Source organism: Lissotriton vulgaris, chromosome 5 (assembly GCF_964263255.1).
Source record: "Lissotriton vulgaris chromosome 5, aLisVul1.2, whole genome shotgun sequence".
Taxonomy (NCBI): domain Eukaryota; kingdom Metazoa; phylum Chordata; class Amphibia; order Caudata; family Salamandridae; genus Lissotriton; species Lissotriton vulgaris.
In genome coordinates this window covers 201,363,841-201,377,261 of record NC_141693.1, presented here as the reverse complement: position 1 = coordinate 201,377,261, position 13,421 = coordinate 201,363,841, and the positions used below count along the sequence as shown (strand labels likewise).

General features: G+C 46.6%; 1 protein-coding gene across 1 annotated transcript in view; it reads right to left on the bottom strand.

Annotated features, from left to right (window-relative positions):
- ABCA2 (ATP binding cassette subfamily A member 2) overlaps nt 1-13,095 on the bottom strand; it is a 696,743-nt gene extending 683,648 nt beyond the window's left edge. The window contains exon 1 of the mRNA XM_086921159.1: nt 12,297-13,095. Within this exon, the coding sequence (XP_086777285.1) occupies nt 12,297-12,362 (66 nt within the window). The 5' untranslated portion in view covers nt 12,363-13,095. The remainder of the gene's footprint in view (nt 1-12,296) is intronic.
- Nucleotides 13,096-13,421: the final 326 nt, after the last annotated feature.

Sequence of the window (13,421 nt, the reverse complement as noted above, 5' to 3'; positions counted from 1 at the left end):
ACCACAAGCAACAGGCCGTGCGCGGAGCAAAGGCGGGACATGTACCCGCCTTTGCCCAATTGCATGCTGTCTTTCTTAGAAAGACACACAGAAAGCCCAATAGCCTGTGAAAATAAAAACACACGAGCGGGTGGAGAGTTTGGTGAGCTTTCTGAAGCCCCTTACTAAAAGTCTCGCAAGGCTCGACCTAACAAGCCCGGCAGGGAGGGGTGCGCTCGTGTTGCTGCTCTGCATGGAAGGAACAAGCCCAGGAGTGGTGAGTGCGTGCGCACACAGTCTGCTCTTTTTGGAAGCACACACTCATGCTTGTGGCGCGCTCCCGCAAGGTGGATGCCGCCACAAGCACGAGCATGTGCTTCTAAAAACAGCAGAGCGACGGCTAAAGGTCTTCTACGCTGCACATGCGCGCTGCGTAGGCGAGACCTAAAAAGGATCAGAGGACAGGCGAGGTTGAATTCTAAAGATGAGCAGGGCTCTATCGTGGTGTTACAGGAGAGTCAATACCTCAAACTGGACATGGTATGGCACTGGCCATTTTCCAAACAGTTCCTAGGAATTGCAGAAGAGCCCTGAACACCAGGAAAAACCATTAGACTCTAGGGACTACTTTAAATATGGCTGAGGAGAGTATTAGGCTGCTGACCAGTCACATGTCCAAACCACGCTAATCCTTTCCCACACAGACAGTTGTGGTACCTTGGTAATTACAGGACCGTAACACATAATACAGTCACATTCTCCCATAAAATTACAAGATGGATGTTTACGGTTTACTCAAACACCCAAAAGTGGTCTTTTTTAAAGCAGATCACTGAATGTTTGACACACAATAGGTATCCAAACAACAAAATGTTTTATCTCACGTTGGCTCAATAATTTTGGCTTCTGAATGCATCTATTTTCTCTAGGAATGCACACATCCAGCACACGGCCAAGTTAGCCTGGGCTGCCCTTAGCTCCTTAAAAATGGCTCAAACTCATTGGACCCACACCATAATTTAAGCTATAGGAATATTCAAAATGGACCATGAAAGCACTAATCGGTGCATCTAAAAATATTTACTCAACCCATAAAGACCTTTCTACACTCTGTGGCCAGACATCATCCCATTCGGGGAAAAGATGATGATTCCAATACGTCTCAGCGCTAAACTTCCATCTCCTTACCTACCACTACATTAGGGATTTCATGCGTGTTCTGCGGCTCCTCTTAAGTACTGCAACCATCGCATTCCATGGTGTTGTACTCTACCAACTTAGCTTTGTTGACAGAGCTTTCGTTCGCATCGTTGCATTGTTCCAAGTAAGTATGTCAGAGTACTCGGTTGGGGTATGTGTAAACCATACTGACCACCCCTGGAGTAAGAACAGAACTACAGAAATTATGAAAGAATGAATAATCCTTCAAGAATGGTAGAAGTCGTACAGGTTCAAAGCCCCCCATTTTAGCAGTTTTTAAATGCTTGAAAATGAAATCCCTGGTTACGCACCAGTGACGTCACACGACATGAGTCCTGACTTCGGGTCGTGCTGTGCAAAGTAACAGGTGGGGCATGAGACGAAGTCTCATGCAGGTTTCAGGGCATGGTTTTCCTACATAAACTAGGACACATACTGCCTGGAGGTTGTTAAGTAGCCGAAGGAAGGGGGGAGGGGAGATGGTGCAAGAGGGAGGAAAGATGTCCGTTAATATTTGTTACAAATATCTAATATTTTGAAAAGGCAGGCAGCACGTTTTTAGGCCTTGCATTATTTACAGAATATACGCGATCAACAGCTCACATACCACGTATCGGACTGAACATAAAATATTTATATCTGCAAATTCATGTTTACACAAATTTAAAGACCTTGTAGTAGCTTTGGCAGCCACGTGTCAGTTTCCTTTTGTTTTACTGACAAGAGCAATATTTTCATGTCAAGTGCGACAATAATGTAGGAAGATCAGTGAAAGCCGATTCTCCCCCCCCCCCTCCCTTGTCAATACACATTTAAATCAACGAATCGAAGAAGAAATCACTTTAAATGTTCTACTTGAGCAGTCTAAATGATAACTGAAGTAAACAATGACAGATGCAAACTAAGTTTACCTAAAGTTTCATTTAATAACCTTGTCCCCATCTTTACAGAATCTTAAACAAAGAAATGACTTGTCTTTTTTTCTGAGAAATGAGGCATTCCTGGGGGTAGACTAGCTCACTGGGGCTGTCGGCGGCGATTTCCAGGGTTAGGAAGGAAACATTATTATGGGGCTAAATGCGCATTCTTTGTGGTTTCTTACCCGGACCACAGAGCAAGAGACAGTTAATTGGGTCAATATGACAGTGTAGTGTCCCATCTGTGGCAGGGTTTGCGGTTCTTCACATGTTGCAGCGATACCCACAGGCGTTATTCAGGAATAATTTCAGGGACGCCAGGAGTGTGGTAAAAAATAAATAAATAAATAAATAAAATAAAAGTACTCGGTGTAAACTGGACGCGCGTTGCTATGGCTTTAGAAAACAGCACGTTAAGCTACAGGAAAACAATTACAAACCATACGTTTGAGGAGTGTGTAACTCGAGAAATCAAGAAATGCAACGCTTCGTGTCTACTATTACTAGACAAAAAACACACCAAAAAAAACAACAACAAAAAAAATAAAAAAAACACAAAACTGTTTACCGTCTAACAGCGGCAGCAATGTAGTAAACAAAACTAATTTTAAAATACAGATTGTCCCTGTACGACCTAAGAAGCATTGTTCAAGTCAACAGGTCTAGTGTTAATAGTAAAAAAAAAAAAAAAAAGTAAATATAAATAATAATATTAAAAAGGCACAGACGCACAGAGACCTAGCACAAACGGGAATGCGCAAAGGGTCGTAGACTAGGTTTGAATTAATCAGCACATTACATCCAGACCGGTGGGCATTGCCAATGCTTGCTATCAGCGTGCCTTGGGGCTCATAGATTTTTACCATTTATGTTTCTGCTTTAGCATGCGGAGGGTGTGTTAAGGGCAGCATTTTGAAAGGAATGATGTGCTCTGACCAATCCAACATGACAGTATGTGGTGTTTCTTCATGAAAATCAGGTCATGGGTAGAGCAATAATTGTGGCAAGAGAAGGTACACAGCTGTAGTAGGTTGTTGTCTAATATGAAGGGTGCGTGTGTATTTTCCAGTGGAAAGTGAGATCATTCAGGAAAATCTCATCACAATTGGAGGTGAGCTAACCAGTACTACCAACAAGGAAGTCATTAACAAAGATCTTGTTTGTGAGTCGACAAAGGTGTTCGGGCTCAGTGGTTTAGGTGTCATTGTAAATTGAAGCCAAGTAAAGCATTGGAATGAGGAAGAGTTCATCTAGTCCGTTTGAAATTAATAGACTCCTTGTGTAGAAAGGCAACCTCATTTTTTTCCTGTTCGACTACGGTGGAGGAGGATGTATCCTAACAATATGTTAGTGATATGGTGAAGGAGCAGAACCAGGGTCCTGTCAGTGCAATTGCTTCAAGGTCAAAGGCTCAATTGAACAAAGGAAGATACGGACCGTGAATTGGAGACCGTAGACGCAGTTCAGGAAAGCAGATTTGACATGATGTGTCAGGAATGGGTCAATGGGCAGTGAGGAGGGGATTCTTCTGAGGTTTTTTGGAGTAAGTTGATCTTAGTGTTCAGATGTCTAGCTTTGGAGATTGTGTGTGGTGACAGGTTTGTGGAGTGCGTTTGAGAGGATACTCTCAAGCATTGGGATGGATACACGTTGGGCTCCCTAGGAGTAGGTGTCTCAAAGGAGATGTAACAGAGGGGATTAGGAGAGCAGTCCCTGGGAGAAGACGGTCTGTGGGAGAGAGATGGAGGCTGGGTTGCGGCTATGTATCATTCACTGCTGATGATCCAACGTCAATGTGATGTCATCTAGTTCATTTTGGGGCGTGATGAGAGGTTTGAGCTACGGTCAGTAGTAAGTGCATGCAATGAAGGATGGGGCGAGTGATCAACTCTTATACTGTCTGGTTTGGTTTCTTGAGGAGCTAGTAAGTGATCATTGCGTGAACGAGTATGACCCATTGCTGTAAGTCAGTAGAGGTGGTAGGCACAGTAACAGTGGGAACATTCCAAGCCATGGGAGACGCTTTAAGGGTCATCACGGTATCAAACAATGTGGTGAAGGCAGGGAGGTTAATGTCACAGGACTTGATCATAATTGTCTCATTTTCATACAAGGTGATAAGTTGTGCCCATATCTGGTTAGGGTCACCTGAGACAGTATATTGTTTTCCTTTTAAGAGTATTTCTGTGTTCTATGAGAAGAAAATGGATAGTATATTGGACCAGGACTATGTGGCCATAGTATAAAAAAAATATGGTATTCCATGACTCGATGTTTGTGGTATTTGAGGGTAGTTTTTGGGTAGGCAAGTGGAGAGTAGTTTGTTTTAGATGTATGAATCCTGAGTCTGGTCCAATATGAAGTACTCTTTGCTTTAGGTTTGGTGGCCATAATTACAGCATATGAAAAAAGTGTAGTCTACTAATCCTGAGAAGCAGGGACAGCAACGATATGCACTCGTGTGGTATCACTCAGTATAAATAGAAAATGTGATAGTAAGATGTCACATTAGGTGTATAAGCGGAGCATTTTGTTAAAAGCAAATTCAAGTGCAACTTCAGCAAGAGAGGTGGAAACCTTGCAGCAGCACAAATCAGATTTGAAGGCAAGAAATGGGACTCTTGCATTTAAAATCCATGTGCAGAATAAGTAGGATTGCATTTAAAGTTTTTAAAAAACCACACAAATTCAGGGGCAAACATCTTAGTTGGTGCGGAATTATCAGGTATGGAAACATTTCATGGAGGTAAAAATACTTATGGTGCATTAAACACTTTTTGGTGGAAAAAGCACATGAAGGTGCACAAACCCACATGTGCTACACTATCCTTGAAGAAAATAACATTTAGCTGCAAAGGCACTCACAACAAACAGAAAATGTATTAGCAAGATATCACAATAGATGTAAAAAGTGTGCAAAATCACCCTAGATGCTAGATCAGTATAAGTGTGGAAAACTTTAGCAGCACAAAACACAGTTGCTAAATCACATTGATGGGTTTAAAAGTGGGCAACCTTTTGATTTCACAATTAGGTGCAAAATCATATTAAGGTGCAAATCACATTATGGTACACCATCAGCAGGAATGCAAAAACACTTAAGAGTAAAAATATATTTAGGTGCAACATTGGATAGGAGTGTTAAAACACTTGTGGAGGGTGGGTCACACTTAGGTGCAAAAAACACATTTCAATGTTGAATCAGGAGTGTGGAATCAAATGCAGGTACAAAAACACATCAAGCTTCCCGATTACGGAAATAACTTCCAAACTGCAATTCCTGACCATGACCTGTTCTCCTGCCTAAAACTCGGCAACGTTTTGGACTTACTCTAGTTCATCTCCAGACAGACCATGTATTACTAACGCAATCCATCTCCAATCTACAGGCACAAAATTCGAACACACTTCAGCTTGACTTTTAGATTCGGACATAACCCAGACATTTGATTCTGACAAAACCCATTACCGACCAAACCTTCATAGCCTTGAAAAAGCCCCAAGAGAGTGTGCGCCTTTTATGGTTCGAAACATGTGTTGGCTGTCAAGCGTACTTTTCCTTTTCACCTGACTAACAGATGTGAAATTTCTCTCAACGCTACATTACAAAAAACGCTGTTCATGAAATTGATCTTGGTCTTCCATTTACGAAGAAAAATATAAAATTGCGTATGAAGTCACCATATGAATCATGTAAAGTGTGAGTGTCCACTAATTAGTGAATGAATTGTCAGAATACTGATGTTTAGTATTTGGTGTTGGCATCCTCCCACACAAAGCATTGACAAAAACACATTTAAGGACAAAACTCACAAACCTATCTAGGTAAAAAATTACCCTTGGTGCATAGTCATGAGTGTGGTGCCCCAATGAGTAGCCAAAGCTTACAGTGCTGAACGCCAATAGATTATTAGGTTGCCACATTGGGTGTAAAAGGTATGCAACGGTGTGACTAAGTTTAGTTGACAACACATTAGTGCATAACCTTCCATGGTGCAACATCAGCAGATGTGTGGTAATACCTCTAGGCAATGTTCTTCCATTACAGTGCATAGATTACTTTCTTTACTGACCATGTACTGTGCTGTAAAGAACTCTTTAGGCATAAGAACTAACATCTAACAACCAATAACCAGCAGTGTTACTAAACTACTCTTAAGGTAGGACACAAAAATGTGAATATCATTTTTTGCAAGCAGTGACTGATGGGGCAGAACCCGAATGGACCAGTGGCTGAAAGGGCTCGACCCAAAGGCCTTTGGTGTATGTTTCTGGTGTGTAGATCCACTGCTCTGGTCTGTAGCCAGTCCTGAAACGGAAAGTCTTCGAAAGGTTAAGAGGTGATTACTTTGGTGCCATGGAATCTCAAGAAATAAGCTCTAAACACATTTTGTAAAATATCATGGCTAAACTTGTAAGTAGAAATCATGGAAAATAAAGGTGACCAACATAACAGTCAATTAGGGTTGAGGGTCAAGTATTTGGTCATAATGCAAGGATAAGTTAGGGTCTAGCTTTTAAGTAGATTTACTATCAGAGACAGTTAGAGTAGGATTACGGTCAGGTATGAGGGAAAGAATATGGTCAAGAATATGGCTGCGGTCAGTGTTGCTCCGGGAGTTTGGGAAGTGGCAAGAACAATGTAAAGAAATTTAGGGCTAGAGTAAGGGAAAGTGTAAGGGCAAAGATCAGAGTTAGGGTATGGGCCAGGGCAAGAAAGTGAGGGGGAGCTTTAGATTCAGTACCAGTCTAGTCGGGGTAGAGTCAGTGACAGAGAAAAGGCCTGGTTTAGGGTCAGGACAATGAGAGAGAGGGGGTGGGGGAGGAATTTAAGATTTAAAGTTGGAGTAAGAGAACGTGTGAGGGCTAGGAATAGCGCGGAGGTCGGGGCCAGGACAGTGCCAGGCTAGTGTTCGGCTACAGTTGGTGAAAGGGAAGGCGTAGGGTTTAGGGTCAGGCCAGAAGAGAGAGCGAGAGAGAGGAAGGAAGAATTAGGGTTTGAGTGATAGAAGTGAGAGGGCTACAATCAGCGCGGAGGTCGGGCCAAGATAGTGCCAGGCTAGTGTCCAGCTAGTCAGTGAAAGGGAAGGCGTAGGCTTTAGGGCCAGGACCAGAAAAGAGTGAGAGAGGGGAACGAAGATTTAAGGTTGGAATAAGAAAAAGTGTGAGGGCTAGTATCCGCGCTGAGGTCAGGGCCACAACAAAGAAGTGAGGGGGGATTGGGCTAGTGTCAGTACTAGGCTAGAGTCAGGATATAGTCGGTGAAATAGAACCTGCAGGGCTAGAGAAGGAGTAAATGTTAAGGTTAAAGTGAGGGATAGATTACACTTTTTTTTTAATAGAAAAACAAGGTTAATCAAACAAGTCAATCTCTTTGCCGTGAGGGGTGGGCGTGGTTTCTGCGTGGCCCTCCATCACTTCAGCGGCCTTACTGTATAGCAGTTCTGGGTGAGAGGGGGACTTTTCAGTACTAAGCACACCAGTGAAGCAACTGGAATAAAATTGCTTGCAACAAGTCGGAATTTTAGCAAAACCTGCTTAGCTGAAGTGACGTGGCTCGTGGAGGTGCAACTCGTAAGGAACTGAAGGTATGCTAGAGAGGGAGAAACACTCTGAAGGGATACAGACAGACGCAAGAATGGGCCTGATCTGAATTATCAATAGTGGGTTATTAATAGAATGAAGCACAGTGTGAAACCTTTGGCCGGGAGAGGGGTCTTCAGAGTTTACAATTACTGCTTCACTCTCCATAGTAAAAGTGTCCTCTGTGCCGTGAAACAGCTCTTGGGAGGCCTAGGCGCTATACCAATCACTTTAAATCAATCTTGTTAAGAGTGTGTTTCTATTTATTTGATGTAACCCAAACTTGGCTTGTAAGCGGCAACTGAGCGCTTCGTAGGAAACATTTTTATGATGGCAGCAGTAACTAAGACACGGTGTGTTTTATGCATAGAGCATTAGGATGTGTACGTCCGTATTGGGACAGTGATGTCAGGCTGAAGGGTAACTAAAAGCACCCAAAATATGCTGGGGAGTAGATACTGACAGAAATGTATAGTTGTTTTTTCTTTATTTCTTTATGCTTCACATTGCAAATATTTACCATCTGGAGGTGGGAGATAAAGTGGCATACCCAGAATTTGGTCAATCCTGGGCAAACTGCAAAACGCAGGATTCGTTGCCAGGATGCCGGGTGGGCACCTTAGCCCTCGGACCCCACAGCCCTCGAGTTTCCTGGATCTGTGTAAATTCTTCTTCCAGGCCAGGATTTTTCAACGAATTCTGGGTCTTGCCCTGGTTATCCAGTTCACATAACTGGTGCTTCACGTACCAGAATGCTAATACAAAGCGCTGACGGAGTTATGTTACTCAAACGTGAAACTCGTGCGCGGTGAGCAACAGCTGGACACTGCAGCCAAGGGAGCCATTCTAATGCAACATGGCAGTCGTGCTGACACCTCAGGAGTGAATACACTCAGTTTGCGCTGGCACGTGACGTCACTGAGATAAGCACTCCCCAGTGGCGGTATATCAGGGCAGCGGGTCCCTCTCGTTGCTGCTCCCATGTACCACCAGACCGGGGCAGTGCACACGAAGGTACAGCCGGAATTTTACAGCAGTTACCGTCTAGGCATGCTTGGGGGCGGCTCCTGTCACTGCCAAACGCGTGGTGTAGGGTAGGCGGGTGCCTTGCCAGGCCTGCCACGTACTTGCCAGCCAGAGTGCAACAGTGCACCGACTCCTATCACAAATACACATGGCACATGGGACGCAGGGACTAGAGGATGTCGCTCCTACACCAGGCACCCGCAATCGGCCCCGCCCACAAGACCCGCTCTCCGACTACGAGCACAGACTGGCCGGACACCGCTCCAAGAGAAAGAACGTGCCTGGTGCACTGTGTAACACACCGGCGTGGCACCGGGCATGTGCGTCTGAAGCGGAGCGATGACAAGCGCCGTGTGCGCGTGCAACAAGCGATTCATTCTAAAGCTGTTCTGGGCGCTCATGTCTAGGGGGAACTTTACTTCAGAGAGTGCGGTTTTTTGGGGGGCAGCAACCGACCAGAGGGAGGTCTGCCCCCTCCCCAGTCTTTGAGGAAGTTGTGCTGGGTTTGGGCTACTTTTGGGCTAGGATATAGCCAAACATATATAGGGGCTCCATTTTGGTTGCCAGTCGCCATTTTAGCGTGGTAGCATGGTGGCTGAAAGGGGTGGGTTTGGGCTACTTTTGGGCTAGGATGTAGCCCAACATAAATAGGGGGTCCATTTTGGTTGCCAGCCACCATTTTAGCGTGAAAGCAAGGTGGCTGGCAACTATTAGCAGCTTTTGTCCCACTCCCGCCAGGCCCTTCCATTAGATTTATAAGTTATAAATTAACAAAATTGAGGGGTTTTACGGTTTCCCTACTTTTAAGTCGTTTCCATTGCAACAGGCTCCACAAGGGGGGCTTTGTGTTCAGTTGTTGCTTGATTCAGGTGCACAAACCATTGTCTGAGAAGTTGCTATAATTTACATAAGTTTATTATTCGTAAGCGACAGTTCAGGCTGAAGGGGAACAGGTAAGAAGGTCACTCCAGGACGACATAGGAAGTTAAAAGGTTGGGTATTAAATCCAAGGAGGTTAAACGGATAGTTGAGGTAGGAAAAGGAAACCATTTGTAGTTGAAGATGGTTCGGGGAACATCATCCAGTGCTTTTTAGCAGTAAAATAAAGGGAAAATAAAATTATAATAACTTGGGTTATTATTTAATTTTGTCCTACTTCCAGCAGCTTTGGATGAGGGGGCAGGGGAGGAGTGGTAGCACCCTCCTAAGTGTGCAACCCAGGTGTCGGTGGTCTGTGCTGCCCTCTCTTCCCCAATCTTCTGTTAATTCTGGAGCTTTTTCAAGCTCTTGCTTTTTTACTGCTCTAACCATTTCATGGAAATACGTTGGCAGTCCGACCTCAGTAGCACATATTGAGCACCACTCCATATTGCCTTCGAATAGACAAGGCCAGGTTCACTAAAATTATGTGACAGGGAGAACCAATTTATGTGGCAAAGTTGACTAAATTATGCAGGAAGAAAAGCCAAATATAGTGTGGTGTAATGCAGCAGATTGATATTACCTCATTATTTTGTCTTTTTTTTTTACTTGTGGCAACACCGTCTGGGCGAATATTTCACCTCTTTAGTAGCAGCTTAACACCAAAAAACAGCAATAGGCAACTGAAAGAGGACCAGTCAACTTTTGTCCAAGGGCTTTTCCACTGCCTGGGAGCACATGTTGCCATGTTTAATACATTTTGATGCTTTTGAGATAGACACAGTTTTCTGGTTAAAATCTGTAGATTGTGCAGTAAAATCGATTATGTGGCAAATCCATAATTATGTGGAAAATGCTGCAACTGCAGTATCGCATACATCCAGCAGCCCTGGACAAGGGGCAGGGAGAGAGTGAAATATTCTCAGACAAATGTAGACTGGTGTCTGCTCCCCGTAGCCAGGACCGCCGGGTCTTGGGGAGCAAAGCTGCAGGCATCTACCACCCCTGGGGTGTACAGGTGGGCGGCAGAGACCGCTACTCAGCAGATCACAAATTGAGGTCCCTCATCCACAGCATCACCGAGTACCAAAGGAACCTTCATCCATTTCTGCATCACATGTGGTCCAGAGAGACCCAGATCAAATCCTCGTGGAAGATGGGCCCCCAACTCACCTTTCATTGCAAGCGGCAGACTTCCTCCCAGTTTCTCACCACACGTATTCCAGAGGAGCCCTCACCACATCTTCATCAGAGGTGGTCCAGTAGGACTTCTAGCCACCTCTTCAGCAAAGGATGTTCCTCATTCCACCACATCATCACAGTAGTGTCATAGAGCCCCTCGCTCACCTCTACATCACGGGTGGTTGGAACACAGATTAACTCCTCATGAATAGGGGCCTTCCTACCTCTTCATCGCAGATGTCCATCAGAACCCAGACATGTCCCATCTTCACAGGTGGACCAGCAGAACCCTCACTCACCTCTCCAGGACAGGTTGTTGGGCAGACTTCACTGCTAATGACAATGACTGGAGTTCCAGGGGGCATGGAGGGGTGGCCCACCTCTTCATAACAGGTGGTCCAAGGGGACACAGATCATGTCCTCGTGGAAGGGCGAACCTCACACATCTCTTCATCACAAAAGATCTGCCAGGATCTAGACCGTCATCTCTTCAGAGGTGGGCCAGTACCCCTCTCACCCCACCACCACTTCACCACAGGTGGCCCAAAGGGACACAGGATCACCTCCTCATGGAAGCAGGAACCCCAGCCATCTCTTCATCACAGACAGTCTATCAAGACACAGACTGGTCATCTCTTCACAGGTGGACCAGGAGAGCCCTCACCCACTTCTTCAACACAGATTTTTCAGCGGGAACTCACTTTGCCTCCCTATGACAGGAGCCCAGATGGATCTCCTCCCACACAGGTGGCGAATTAGGACTCCTTGCCACCTCTTCATCACAGGTTATTAAAAAGAACCCCATCCCACCTCCCGGTCACAAGAGTTCAGACGGACCCTTTCTCACCGCTCCTTCACAGATGGACCAGTAGATTTCCCACCTGCCTCTTCATCACAGGTGGGCCAGTGATCCCCACCCACCTCATCATCACTAGTTATTGGGTGTGCCTCATCCCATGGCTCAAAGAGAGACCCTTGTGACCTCCTAATCACAGGTGATCCAAACTAGAGTTGCCACCCAACTCTGCTATCACAGACACGGTTTCCAGTCCTGAAATTTTGTGCCAACCACAACCTAAGGCATTCTGGGTGTTATAGTCTTGCTTAGTTTCCATGTAACTAATTAAACACGATGACGTGGAGTGAGGTAACTACCCATGATCCAGCTCAGCCCCTTACCACAGGCGTCCCTGCACCCATCTCATCGTCATAGCTGTCCCAGAGGGGTCGCTCCACATCATCACAGGTGACCAAACGTGGATTAGTGGCATTCAACCTACCCCCATCACATTAGGGCCAGCAGGACCAGAAACAACTCCCTCTTCATACGGAATCCATCACAGGTGAAGCAGAGCCCCCCTTCTTCTGCAAAGCCCAGTGCCAAGAAGTCGTTAGGTGTGAAGGGTGCGCGCTGTAAAGGATCGCGCGCAGCAATCAACACGTTCAACCTAGACCAAATACATCGATTTGCCGACCCCGTGGACTTACCGGGCTCCGCCGCTTCAGGGTAACGTTCTTCCAGAGCAGGAGGTGCAGCTGGTGCAGGAACCCCATGTTCGCGCCGTCTGCTCAGCTTCTCACAACCCGTATCTCCCGATACCCGACCGCCACTGCTGCCCACTCCACAGATGCTCTGCCGATGTAGCAATGTTCCAGTGGTACGGCACTGTACAATACCGGCAGAGGAAAGCTCGGGTGAGCGCGCGGGAACCCAGCCCGGGCTCCCCACTGTGATAGCAAAGGCTGGCTCACCCCAGAGGGGTTAGAGCCCGGGGTATCCTCCCTCTGAGGGACCGCAGCCAGGGTCAGTATGGGACAGCTGCTTGCATTGTTTACAGTTTCTGGGGCTCGGTACTAGTGGCAGCAGAGAAGGAGAGGGGCAGCCCACCCTAGGCTCGGCCGATCCGGTGCCCTCATCCACCCAGCGGGGGCATGTCTCGGGATGGCCCGGCGGGGTCTCTCGCCGCAGGCTGGAGGTGGAATAAACAGCAGCCTGTCTCAGGACAGGATCAGGGCGCCAAGGTCCCGGGGTGTCTTGCCGGGGTACCCTGGAACCCCATCAAGTGCACCCCGAGTCTCCAGCCTCGTTCCTCGCCGCGGCTCTGATCAGCTGCACCGCCGATGTTCTCGCCTCGGCTCCGGCTGGAAACCTCTCCTCCTCCTTGCCTACTGCTGCATTGAATTACATCCCTCCCCTCCCGGCGCTCTGTCACTGCTGGTGGCTCAGACCCGCCCCCTCTTAAAGCGCCCGCACTGGACACCTGTCTCATCTCACTGCACCGAACCCGCCCCCTATCCCCAACCCTGGCTGTCAGAGATCCGGCCTCAGGCAAGGTGGGCGCCTGTCACAGAGCATCCGGCACCCACTCTGACTAGCATTCTGACGCTTGCAGTTTCCCCTTCCAGCTCCAGTGCTGCACATATCAGAATCCACCTAACACGCGAGGACTTGAATTCTCCCCAGTAGCACCCAGTGCATGATGGTTCCCATGGAACTGGTCGGCCTTCCTGACACTGTTTATCAGTGTACAGACGCCGTTATCCCACGTCAGGTGAGCGGCTCACCCGCTTTGCTCCTTCCATTGCATTCTGGTACTTGTAGTTCTGGTCTTC